The sequence below is a fragment of the Drosophila navojoa genome, chromosome 5, assembly GCF_054131105.1.
Source record: "Drosophila navojoa isolate 15081-1374.11 chromosome 5, UAZ_NAV_1.0, whole genome shotgun sequence".
NCBI lineage: Eukaryota > Metazoa > Arthropoda > Insecta > Diptera > Drosophilidae > Drosophila > Drosophila navojoa.
In genome coordinates this window covers 13198328-13212083 of record NC_142893.1, presented here as the reverse complement: position 1 = coordinate 13212083, position 13756 = coordinate 13198328, and the positions used below count along the sequence as shown (strand labels likewise).

General features: G+C 40.3%; 1 protein-coding gene across 1 annotated transcript in view; it reads right to left on the bottom strand.

The window, feature by feature from the left end:
- The window catches only part of L (zinc finger protein Lobe), a 40714-nt gene that overhangs the window by 19317 nt on the left and 7641 nt on the right, over nucleotides 1–13756 (bottom strand). Inside the window, exon 3 of the mRNA XM_018107000.3 lies at nucleotides 5071–5172. Coding sequence (XP_017962489.2) covers nucleotides 5071–5172 — 102 coding nt within the window. The remainder of the gene's footprint in view (nucleotides 1–5070; nucleotides 5173–13756) is intronic.

The window sequence follows — 13756 nt, the reverse complement described above, 5'->3', positions numbered from 1 at the left end:
CGAAAAAATAAGAATAAGTTGCCTGGACGAAAGTCCTGCTTGCTTAGCTTCTTTAGAGGGTGGGGTTGGGGTGGGCTTTCGTCGGAAAACTTGGCCAGGCAACACCTAACGCACATAAATCATGCAAAAGGTGGCAACAGCCAGCTGAAGACAAACAGCAAACAAAACAAAGCGCTGGGCGTGTCATAACTTTAGCTCGAGTCCTTTTTGGCGCGATTCCCAGGACATGGTCAGGCAGCCGCTCGCAGGACTCGCGGGAAACAGACAGCGCGCCAGCGTCTCGCGCGTCCAGCATCTGTTTGCTGCTGCAGGCAAAACTTGCTGTCCAACAGCCAAGACGGTTTCAATTTAAGATGTGCTCGACTAATGAATACCCTGTAATAGGAGTATTTTCTTTTGAAGTTGGCCAAATAAATATATGATATAATAGTTTAGATGTTGAACTATTGCTGTTAATTAAAGGGTATTACAATCAGTACTAAGTCAACCGAAGGCCTTTGCTGCTCTGACTAAATTTTATTTTTGAGTTATTTCTCTGTAATTTCCTAGGCAAAGATAACTAAACTTAAACCATTTTATCCAAACCTTAATAACAGATACCTCTTTTAGCTCATTACCCTTCACAGCAATATACCCACTCTCACCTCTTTGTGCAGGGTATATGAAATTGGTAAAAAGTAAGTCGCTGCAGCTGACAGGGCGTGCCAAGTGCAGCGATAACCCTACCTTATGCCACTCCTCAGCCCTCACCAGACCAACTCTCGAGCGCTTTTCAACACTGGTCTATGTGGAACAACTTTTCTCAGCGTTTTTTTCTGATTTTTGTTGTTGTTTTTTTCTTTCGCTTCTCTTGTTTAGCTTTGGTGTCAAGGCGTTTGTACACCTGAGATTGCAAAGTTGCGTTTTAGTTTTGGACTTGTTGTTGCTGTTTTGGGCAGTTATTATTTATGGGCAATACGAAGTCAAGCAATGGAAATACGGAGGGCGTTGTTGCCAAGGGTTAGACTGCGTATAGCCAGACAGAGATAGATATATCTGTAGAGAGTGCGTTTAACTGTGAAGCACATTTGCTGCGTGTTGACCCAATTAAGTGCGGCACTTTGGTTAGAGATCTTTAGCTTAAACGTGATCTCGGCCCTTTTGAGTCTCTGTGTGTGTGTGTGTGTGTGTGTGTGTGTGTGTGTGTGTGTGTGTGTGTGTGTGTGTGGTTCATTAAACTGTGCCATGTCATCTGCTGCTAACCGCTTTAGTGACCAGTTTTCCACCAGAGATTGACATCTAAAGCAATTTGCGTTCATTTCTTGTGAAAGCAACGGACATCGAGCAGCTCGAGAAGCCGCGAGCAGTGTGAGAATTTTTCGCCACTTTAAGCACAAATCTTCAGAGGCCTCAGAATTGGGAACATTATGCTTTTCTCTTGAACTGTTGCAGAGTGTGCCTAGCAAGCAGATACCCTGTAATGAACTCTTGAATGACTGATAGAGCACTTTAGGCAGGAATTTTAGAGTTGTAAAATGCAAATAAAATGTGAGCTTGTTCCGAGCATGCCTGGTAAGCAGATACCCTGTATATGTTGTGATACCGATGGGTAAATAATTCTTAATATATATTAACTAACACTTGAGGCTATGACTGCAGCAAACCTGAGCTTCTTGAGCACATGCTCGACTAGTAGATACCCAGTATATATTAGAATGCGTAATATTAGCACTAAACATTTCTGTTTAGGCAACTACAGTAAGCCAATGAAGCAAAATTAGTTTTTAGGCATGCTCGACTAGTAAATATCCTTTAAAAATTGAAGTTTTCAATAGGCATTGCCTATTGAAATAGGCATTGCCAATTGACTTTTGAGGTTTTTATAATGACAAGCTAGAACGCATTATGTCCAAAAGTAAAGTCTGATCAACTAATGTATACTCCATGATTTCTTTAAATTATTCTTAGAGATCCTAGAACTAAGAAATATCTACTAGGTTTAATATTTTTTGTAAATAGTTTTGCTTTACTGAAATTGGTACAACTAAAAAACTCCACTTAGTTTAATAAAAGTACTATAATAACTCTCTAAGTGTCAACTCCTTTACAGAAGTCTCTTTTAAAACTGATTAGATTAAAAATAATATAATATAATATAATATAATATAATAATATAATATAATATATACATAATATGTATGTATATAGTGTTTATATGATGATAATATAAGTATAGTGATATACCAACCACTAGAGCAAGCCAGCAGAATTACCTCTACCGCCACCCCTGTAGCACACAGGGTATTGGACTGGTCCACAGAGCTGTGGGATAAATTGAAGTAAACAAATCCCCTGCTCTATTCTCTGCCCATCTTCTCTCATATCTTCTCTTTTTTTTTGGAGACAAACAGCAATTATTTATGGTCTTAGTCGAGGCGGACATGTGAGGCGCTTGCTTTTTGCACTCTTTGGGCTGGGCTTGTCGTGTTTGTCTTGTAAGACAAATGTGTAATTAATTGCGTCGCATCAAAAGGAAACTTGAAACGGAACTAACTAACTATTTGCATACAGCATGTCTTAATAAAGCGACCTTCGTTCTAACTCCTTCTCGCTCCTCCCCTTCTACCCCTACACTTCTCTGTTGGCTTGTCAGTTTTTAAACTAGTTTGGGGCCGCTGTATCCTGCGTCTCGTACACGTGCTATTAATAAATCAAAAGGACACAGGCTCTGCGTCCGACCGGAAGTCCAAGGCAAAGCCAAACAAATGAAATGACTTGAGTACAAGTTTTTAGCGTAGACAAAGAAGTAAGCCAACCTCACATACATTCTCTCTTTCTCCCATTCTTTCTCTCCCTTTCCCTCTCTGTCTGACTGTGCTGCAACTAATTGCATTTCATTGCACACATTTAGGCGCTGCAGCCGCATCAGCTGCACAAATTCCGCAACACAATTTCCTCAAATCACATCGCAAGCCGTAAAACGTTTCAAAATTGTTGCCAAATAGTCGTGGCGCACACGAAGCCACAGAGCTAGATTTCCATGGAGCCAACCACACACAACGGCTCCTCAGCCAGCTGCCCAAAGCCCATCAAAGCTGCCCAAGCAGCCGGGCACAAGGCTGTCTCGAGCCGAGGGGCGGCCGGAGTCGTTTCGACTGGCCAAGTGTTGAGTGCTGTGGTGGGTTAACTAAGTGTGTGCACTGAGCGAAAGAAATATATACATTGTTATATATGTATAGGAATAAATAAATAAATAATATATGAAAATAAATAAAAAATTAAAAAATAAATATATAATAATAATAAAATATAATAAAAAATAAATGAATAAAATATATAAAATTTAATTTTACATAAATAAACAGTAACAACAGTTTATTTAAATTTAATTAAAAAATAAAAATAAATATGTAATAATAACAAAATATAAACAAATATATAATAAAAATAATTTTAAAAATTTTTAATAAATTTAGTAATAAAATAATATAAATAAAAATAAATTAATAAACAATAATGTTTAATATAATATATAATAATATATAATAATAAAATAAATAAATAAAATATAACAAGTATGAATATATAATAATAAAATATAAATAAATCTAATATAAAACTAATATATTATTATTAATAAATTTAATAATAACATAACATAAATAAAAATAAATTAATAAACAATAATGTTTAATATAATATGTAAAATATAATAAAAAATAAAAAAATAAATAAAATATAACAAGTAAGAATATATAATAATAATTTAATTAATTAAAAAATAAAAATAAATATATAATAATAATAAAATATAAATAAATATAATATATAAAACTAATTTTAATAAATTTAATAATAAAATAATATACATAAAAATAAATTAATAAAAAAATATAAAAATAAATTTTAAATATATGCATACAAATTGTAAAAATATATAAAAACAATTATCTTTTAAGAAAAGCAGATTAAAGTAAATAAACACTAATTAACTAACTAACTAATCTATTATTTACTTCTTTTTTTTAAGCAATATAATTGTAGTACCTTATAAAAAGTAATTCATTCAATACATAACTCAATATTTCTCCTAACAAAAACTCCTTTCTGCTCGCATCTTACACATTCATTTCGCTCAGTGTACTCAAGCATAAGTAAGCTCGATAAAGGCATTAAACCAACGCCAGCTCAGTCGACTTATTCAAGCAGTCAGAGCCAAGTGAAGTCTGTCTACATGTGTGTATATGCATGTACATGTGTGTGTGTGTGTGTGTGTGTGTGTGTGTGCTTGGCTAGCAAATGGACAGCCGGCAGCAGGACGCGACGTTCGAGTAAAAACAAAAAGCACAAGAAAATTGTGCAGAAGAAGAAAAAAAACGGAAATGCCAAACAAGAGGCATGCTCAAAAAGAGGCGTGGCAGGCGTGAGGGTCGAGAGTCGAGTGGAGGAGCCAAACGAAGCAAATAAACACTGGAAAAAGCATACGAAATGGCACTAGAGAGAAATGTGGCAAAGCAGAGCTAACAGGGAGAGAGGAGGGCGGGCGGGGGCCAGTGTGAGGGGCCAGCTATAGATGCTGTTGTTGCTGTCTCAGGCTCAGGCTCAGCAGCGCTCGTTCGACAGCTCGTAAATGCCAACGAGGATGTATGTGGTGAAAGTGAAGTGGCTTTCGCTCTAGCCTCAGCTCCATCTCCAGCTCTGGCTGTGGCTCTGGCTCTGTCTGTGGCGACTGCGACTCCGACTTGGTGTTGATTGCTGTTTGGGGTTTTTAAAACGTAGTTAGGCTGCCCCAGTTCGGTCTCAGTCTCGCTCACTCTCTCTCTCTCCCACTCTGTGTGTGTGTGTGTGTTTGTGTGTGTGGCATATGGCAACGACACCCGCGGCACAGGTGTAGAGCACCCAGGAGTGTCATCGCCGGCAGTCATATAATACCCCATACGACAATTTCAATGGTTATGGCAAGGTTAACACTGGAGCCAAGAGGAGCTGCCACAGATATGTGACAAAATATATATATAAACATAAACAGACATACATATATACATATATATTTGTATACATCTCTGTCTGTTTGTTTGTTTGCTCACTTACCCGAATAGAAACTGTCCAGGCTTTGCAATTCCTCATCATCGTCGTAGTCCTCATCGCCGCTCAGGCTAAGCAAATCATCTTCCAGCTCGTCCTCGGCATCTTCTAGAAATGAAACAAGAAGAAGAAGAAGAAGAAGTAGCAGTTAGTTGCTGCTGCTGTTGTTGTTGTTGTTGTTGTTGCAGCTGCTGCAGCTAGCTGCTTTGAACTGCGGCACGTTCCACACAGCCGCTAGCTGCATGCCACGTCCCCAGTTGCAAGGAATTTTGATTATGCTATGCCCCTGGGTGCCATAATTCCATGCCCAAGCATAGCATCAGACTGCCATGTCCCAGCTAGACCCCACTCTGCCTCTGCCTCTGCCTCCTCTCTCTCTCTCTCTCTCTCTCACTTTCGCCTGCAGCTTTAAGAGCATTTAAGAGCATCTTGGCCAACTGCTGCGCATGCGCCCGCCTTTCACTTGGCTGAGCGCACAAATTTTGTTTTGATTTTTGAACAGAAACTCTCTCTCTCTCACACACACACACACCCGCACACACACACCGAACAGCTGTTGGCTTAGCACGTGTTTTGCGCCTCTGTCTGAGGGCACCAAATTCTTGTTGGCTTTGAACCCGTCTGCGTTTCGAAACGTGGAATGCCTGGCGCAACATTTGCCACACACATTACTCATACGCACCGTTTGACGCGCCTTTGTCTGGACTCTGGCCTGACTGACGCAGCTGAGCCGTCTGGCAGACGCCGTGATTTCATTGAGTTATGGTATTTTTGGCTTGGCTTCTTTTAGACAATCAGCGCATATTTGTCTTGAATGAATTTTATAGTGCGAAGGGGTGGAAGCGGGAGGGTATATATGTATATGTAAAGGTGTTTCATTTGGCTATTGAATAAGAGTTAAGATATGGCGAGCGTTAGAGATGTTTGAGATATTAGTGAGGAAAATAATATGAGTTGTTGCTAGAGGACTTAGAGTCAAGCCTAAGAATGTGAACAAATTTTATTTAAGCTGGCTGAGATATGACAAGGGGATCATATGAGTATTATATCTATCTAACTTATTCAGTTTTCCATGCTCTCTAGGCAATGATTCAAGTGGATATGTTTTGGTTTGTCTTCGATTGCAATACGAATTTAAGCATCTGCCTTAAATTTTGGCCAAAACAAAAGGCAATAATGATGCCTTAGTCATCGTATAAGCCAGACGGAGCTCTTAGTGGCTTCTTCTTATTGCCAAAACAGAGTGGAACACCAAGAACGTTAATAAGTGACCTGATAAAGACGAAGGAACAAGATGTGAACAAGATCTCAGATAACAACATGTTGAAGTGCTTCGAGGGTAGCAAGAAACATTGGCAGCAGTGTAAAATAGACTCCAAGAAACAAAGGTATGTACATGTGTGGGAGCAGATATAGTAGTATATATAATATATATAGTCTATACTTATTTGGTAAAGCTAAAAATTAGTTAGAATACAAAATTAGTTATTAATAGCAGAATTACTATTAATCATTAATAAATAAATCATTTTTTGAGAAAAGAAAAAACTCCTTAGCTGAATAAAGTAAACAGAAATTTCAGTTATATATAGAAGTGATTCTTGTTTATCTCTTCTCATTTTTGTTTACTTTATAAATATATTTCTTATATACATATCTACATACTTTATAAATATATTTCTTATATACATATCTATATGCTTTATATATGCTCTTCAGTAGAATACTCCTTCAGCCCATTCTGCAATCTATCAAACAATCTTTATACGATCTCTAACACCTCTCTTAATTCATATCATTCTTTGTCTCTTTCGCTCCCCCCCTTTCATATGCCCTTTCAATATCAAACTCTTTCACACTTTGACAATCCATAAAAACTAAACTGAATTTGATCTTCAACTTTTTACAATCCACCTTTACAGCAGGCGCGCCCACGCCCACAATTTGGTATCGAAGCGTAATTAGGCCAACTATAGATCCGCATAAAGAACCATCAGCTAATTACTAAACCCAATTGCAAGTGGAAAACATAAAGCTCTCTGGCGTGGAAACGCATTTGCCGCTGGCTTTTTATTAGTTTCTAATGACAAAATGAAATTTTGGGCGGCAGCAGCAGTAGCAACAGGGTGATTCGCATGGTGTGGCATGCAACATTCTAAGCGCAGCTTCGGCCATTTCTTTGATGGCGCCAATAGCGACGTTTTTGACGATGTGCTTTTATGCCGCACTTTGCATACCGCGGATAAACCAAAGGCAGAGAGAGACAGAGAGGGAGAGGGCGAGAGTGGAGTTGGAGCTGCGTTGCAACTGCGAACGTTGCCACACGTCCAATAATCCTTGTCCTGCGGCTGGGGAATACTTCATCAGCGGAAACAAAATTTTACGAATTTCACTGCATGTACATGTGTGTGTGTGTGTGTGTGGCATGTTGCACGTGCGCTGAGCGCCATCTAGCGGCGAGCACACGAACAACTTGCTACATGCCAGCGAAACGCAAGTGCAACGTTCGCCTGGGCGACGCGTCCAAATGGCGACTTTGACACGATGCGTCGGATCTGCACCCCCCGCCCACCTCTACTACTCTCTCCTCTGTCCACCTTCTACTCTTACCTGCTGCCGCTGCTGCACCTCTCCAGCTCTCCGTTGCCCTGCTCTTGATGATTATTCAACATGCGCTCTATGGGGAGCCGTATGGCCTGTGCTGCCCCCATCCCGAACTGTAGCCGGCGCCACCCCGCCCCTCCCTCTTAGGTGTCTTCTTTAGCTGCACTAACCTGTCCTAGTCGGGAACTATGCTCTAGTCATGGGTATTACGGCATGGATGAAATCTAAGCAGCTTATTGAAGGCATAAATCTTGCTTAACCATTTATAGAGCTTCCTTTATATGAATGGGCTCATATATGAATATGTATGTATATATCTCGAGTGGATGTCTTACTTTTCTTATAGGCAGCATTTAGACTGCGAATACTGCATCAGTGTATTTATATGACTCTCATATACATATTAACTTGTTCCACTTAGAAATTATATATGAAGAATTCTTTAAATATAAACTGACATATGAATCTATAACTAACATAGACATACTAGCTCAGATGAAGTTATATTAAAATATGTATAAAATATAAATATATAAAATAATTTTATTTTAATTTTAGCAAACATAAAACTAATCTGAATAATTTTTTATTTAACAAAAAATATTGGTTCATTAATAATTTTAATTTTTATATTTTTCAGGGATCAGGGAATTACGAAATTGCTTCGAATAAACTCCGTCATGTAATAATTATTATTTATTTATTAAATGTTTGAATTACATATATGTAAAATTAGAGCCTTTCTACCGGCTCATTCGGCTTATAAATATAATAAATAATATTAATATTATTTTTATTAATATTTTTATTATTATTCCTAATATTTATATTATTAGGATTATGTGATTATATAGTATTATTAGGATGGATGAGGATGTGGAGGAGTGAGAGGATGATATTATTCGATTCTTGATAGGAGGGTGTTAGATATTATATTATAGTAGAATTCTTATTATCGATTATTATTATTAGGTATTTATTAGAGTATTAGTATGTATTATTATTATTAGTAGATTATGTATTTATTATTATTATTTATTATTTTAATTATTATTTTATTAATATAATAATTTTCTTAATACATGTATACTATTTTTCTACATTTTTTTCTACCTATCAAGTTCAGTTTCCCACTCAAGTGTATTAGATCTTCGTCGCATTGCACTCAAATTGACTTTCTTGTGCTCTAGTTGCCTCTCGCTCACACACACTGACTGCCTTGCTGCCTCCCTCTTTGTGGCGTGCTGCTAAAATTGGCTTTCGTCGAATTGTTGCTTTGAGTTTTGCAAATTTTTCGACACCGCTCGCCGACGCTCATTGCGTTTTTATGGATGGCTAGAGGGAGGTGTACGTGTGTATGTGTGTGTGTGTGTGAACGAGTGTGTATGTGTGTGTGCGTGTATGCTTGTTTGGTTGCATTCATCAGCATCGACAGTCGCCTGGGCTAATTTTATGGCTCGCATCTTGCGCGCTCGTCATGTTAATGAAGCGAATGCGCTCTGTGTCTGTGTGTGTGTGTGAGTATGAAAAGTATGTGAATGTGTGTGGCCTGTATGCCGCTCATAAATCGAACGAAATTTGCATATGATGCCAGCGCCATCTTGCGGCCATTAGGCGAACCGAGGCTCTGCGCGCATTTTTATGTTGCTGGCCAAGAGCTTTGATGCTGTTGTTGCTGCTCTTGTTGTTGTTGTTGTTGCTGCGACTGCTGCTTATGCCCGGCCACGCCCACATATGCCACTGCAGCAGCGCAGAACACTCGCGCAAATTTCCCAAAGCGCTGCCTACAACACAATGCACAGCGAAGCCCAAACCCAGGACCTAGTCCCGACCCAGGTCCAGCTGTAGCTATAGCTATAGCTATAGAAGAACCAGTCCGACAACAACAACAACAACAACAACTGGCTGTTGGACACTGCAATGTGAGCGCGAGTCCACGCTGCGCCAGTGGCGCCCGCCCCCAGGGAACGGCTGAAGCGGCCGCCAACTGAGTCTGACCCCAGGGAGCAGCCGAAAGACAGCAAAACAGAGACGACGCCGACCAGAAAGGGTGGCCAGCGGCGTGCATCGGTGGGTGAGGGGAGGGAGGGGGAGGAGGAGGGGTCAGCCCACCATGTGGACGTTGTGCGCTAGCTCTCAACAGCGACGCTGTGTGACTCGCTCTTAATTCGATTCGTTTGCCTCAGACGCTGCTCCTTTGCCTTATCCCCAGTGCTCCAAATTCTTCCTGCTCCTTACCTATCGTCCTGCCTCCCGACTCGTCCCCCCGCTGGGAATTGTTGCGCAAATGCTTTTTGTGTGTTTCACTGTTTGAAAATTATTGCAAGCAAAATATACAAAAACCAAAGAAAAAAGTAAATAAAAGTAAAAAGAACGAAAATATCAAATGATATGATATGATAGACCATGTGGAGAGATGTGAGTATGTGGAGCACATGGGGTGGAAGTAGGGCTGATGTCGATTTGCTTCAATGTGTCTCTGATGCAATTAGCATGCTATAAATTACTTATGCTGCTAAATGAATTTGAGCTGCGAAGCGTAGTCGTAATATTTACAGTCGATAGCTAATTTATCGATTAACGATAAATGGGTACTTTGATTGGATAAATATTTCGCGATTGCAATTAGGAAACTAGAAATGTCTCATGCATTAATAGTAGAAGGGTTTGGCAGTTCATAAAGCCGAGAGATGTTATCGATAACCATTGTCTAAGTCTTATATATCTTGGCAGTTGAACTTAACCTGAGCTTAAAATGTGTTTTTTATTCCCTGTTTTAAACGTACATCTGCTTTTAGATAACTATCGATAAGTATCGATTACATATTTGAATGCTTAATACGCTTCTGTTCTTTGGATAGAATTAAGTTAAAAGCATAGAAATGCTAAACGAATACATAAGACATAACAAACTTATCGATAGCAACTTATCGATTAACATTCCTTTAACTAATATAGTAGTATTGTTATATGTTGTTTTTAGCATTTTCTAAGTTAAAATCATGTATATTTTCTATGCATAAAATAGTTAATTGTCTATCGATAACAGAGACTTTGTCAATTTTTCGTTTAGCTTACTCTTTTTATAGCCATCGATAAGCTGAATAAATCACTTGGCCTTTACGGCCAGCAAATGAAACACATAACAAACGCAAAGTTTATAAATAATTCTAGCTGGCGTTGCCAGACAAACATAATTTCCCAGAAATTTATCGATTAATTTAAGACACACCCAACTATAATCGCGATAATCATTAATCAATATGTGGGAAGGGACGCCAGGACATGTGAAGCCATCAAAAATTTGTCATGCCATTTGTCAAAATTCCAGACAACATCAAGGCAAACAAACGCCCACACATAGAGAGGGATATGGCGAGGGAGGGGACGAGAGCCGCACAAACATCGACTCTATGCAATTCCCTAATCAAAGCCACTGAAAGCAATGAAGTTTTGTCATAAAATTTAACGCACCTTTCGTGTGTTCCCAGGGGAGCGACCCAAGCGCTCATATAAGGGGTTTCTGCACCTGATAATTTTACTATAAAGCAGACAGAGAGAGCAAGAGAGACTGAGGTAGGGAGGTAGAGACAGCTGATAACTCACTTTTGTTTCATTTTTTTCGATACACAACGGAATAATAATGGCAAAATGAGCAACTTCGCTATGCAACAAAAAGATGTCGCACTGTCTCGGTTTCGGTCTCAAGATGCTCCCCAATGAGCATACCAATAAACATGCTACACCCACACACACACGTACAGTGGCACATTGTGTCAGTTGTTGTTCCCCACTCGACTCGACTCGACTCGACTTGAGTCGCCTCCGTTCGCCTCGCCTCGTCCCGGTTCGACTCGCCTCGACTCGGCTGCTTATATGGCAATGTATAATTTTTATTCGCACCCAGGTTGCTCCCAGCGGATGTGTCGTCCTCTCTAGCACACCAAAACGTAGCCAAAGCTGTCATAGAGCACCCCCTACACAGCGGCGAACCCCTTCCGTGCAGCCCCTCCGTCCGCCTCATCGAGTGTGCAACCGAAATATTGCAACATAAAACTTTACACAAATATAATCTATAAGCAGCAAAACTCATATTAATGTTATAGCATATGAAAGAGATGGCAACAACGAGGCCAGAAAGAGACGGCAGCTGAGCGAGAGTGAGAGAGAGTGAGCCAGGGAGAGAGAAAGAGAGAGAGAATATGTGTATTATAGCCGTAGCCTTGGATAGCGAACGCCACAAGTTTTTGAGTGTGTGACACTGTGGCATTTGCTGGGCCGCACACTGGTGCGAAACCCATTGGAATTGAAGGCAAGGAAAATATAAATTAATTATAAATACCAAATAAAGATTGTTCAGATTTTTAAATGGAATACAAATACAATACTTAAAAATTGGTAATTAATTAAATCAAATTTAATTTTAATTCAAATAAATAAATAAATAAAAATAAAACTAAATGTTATAAAGAAATAGATTGATTAATTTCTTTGACTTTGTATACAAGTTAATGAATTCTAATATAAAATATAATTATTATTAATCATGTGTTATTCAGTAATCAAATTACATATTCGATCAATTTTCAAGTGCTTCACTGTCACTGTGCTGGTGCCTGATGGTGCCTCAACTTGGGCCGTGTTGTTGATGCGCACAAAAGGGCCAATTCGTTCTCGCCGGGTTTCGCATGGCAGCAACAACAACAACAACAACAACAGCAGCAGGAGCAGCAGCAGCATCAGCATCGCCAACAACAACAACAACAACAAGCAACAGAGGCAAAGGCAGAAAGACAATTTTCGGATCCCCCAAACTTATCACAGCCTCTCGATTTCCCTTTAGAACATTATACAACACACTGGAGAGCACTGGCTGTAGCAAGCCAGAGCGAAGTGGGCGACAGACGATGAAAGAGGCGTGGCAGCAGCAGTTGGAGCAAGGCAGATGCCGTGTGTCCAGGGCTACAATGACAGTAAACGAGGCAGCCAAGCCAGAGGACGCACTGCAGCAGCGTACTTGTCATATGCGAAGAGTGCGAGCGAGATGGAGATAGGTAGAGTGAGAGGGCGAGCATAAGAGCGAGCGAGTATAGCTGCGCGCACTGGTGATAAAGTTTTGGTTCTCCATAGTGCCGTTAGTGGAGGCCCGTTGCTGCTGCTGTTGCTGCTGCTGCTGTGCGAGCGTGAGGTTAAAACCGGCTTGGGTCCAGAGCCCATAAGCAAAACTTGAGCTGCCAGGTACAACAACAACAACAAGAGGAGCAACAACAGCAGCGCACCCAGACGTACAAAATGCCATTCGACTCGCTCGTCCAGCTTGGCCTGCTGCATGTGCTGCTCCCCCATGGCTGCCGCTCTCCAACTACATATATATGTGAGTGTGAGTGTGTGTGTGTGTGTGTGCTATGCTCTAGCCTGGCTGATGATGATGTTCTATGCCGCCATCGCCGCTTGGCATGTCTGTTTCTCCGGCGGGAATACGTGGCCCGGCAATGGCAGCGGCAACAGAGAAAAGAGCAACAAATAATGAACACACACATATGCAGCTGCGGGTCTGTGTGTGTGTGTGTGTGTGTCATCGGTTTGTGCTCCATTTAAACATGGCGCTTGCTTTATTACAACAACTACAACAACAACAAGTCGAGCCACACCATAACGAGCAGCGCTTTGAATCGATGGCTTTACACACCCAAGTGCCATAATCCAATGACGCACAGGAATATCAAATACAACAACAACTGCACACACGTGTATTGCCAATGACTGTGTGTATGCGAGTGTGTGTGTGTGTATGTAAATGTGCGCGTGTATGACGCCGCATGGACACATCAAACTTTATGCAGCGCCAGCAACAACAGTTAGTTACAGCCTCCTATGCGTCGGCGTCGACGTCAGCGGCGGCGGCTGCTGTTGCTGCTGCTGCTGGCATGGCTATGCTTGCTACAGGGTGTTTCGAGAGTGCTTCAAACAAAATGTGTTGCCTACTTTGCAGCGCGACATTTACAGAGTAAATGCGAAGAGGCAACAGGCAAAGCGAGGCTATGTTAATTAGTTTAGGGAAATTAAATGAAGGAAAACAATTAAAATA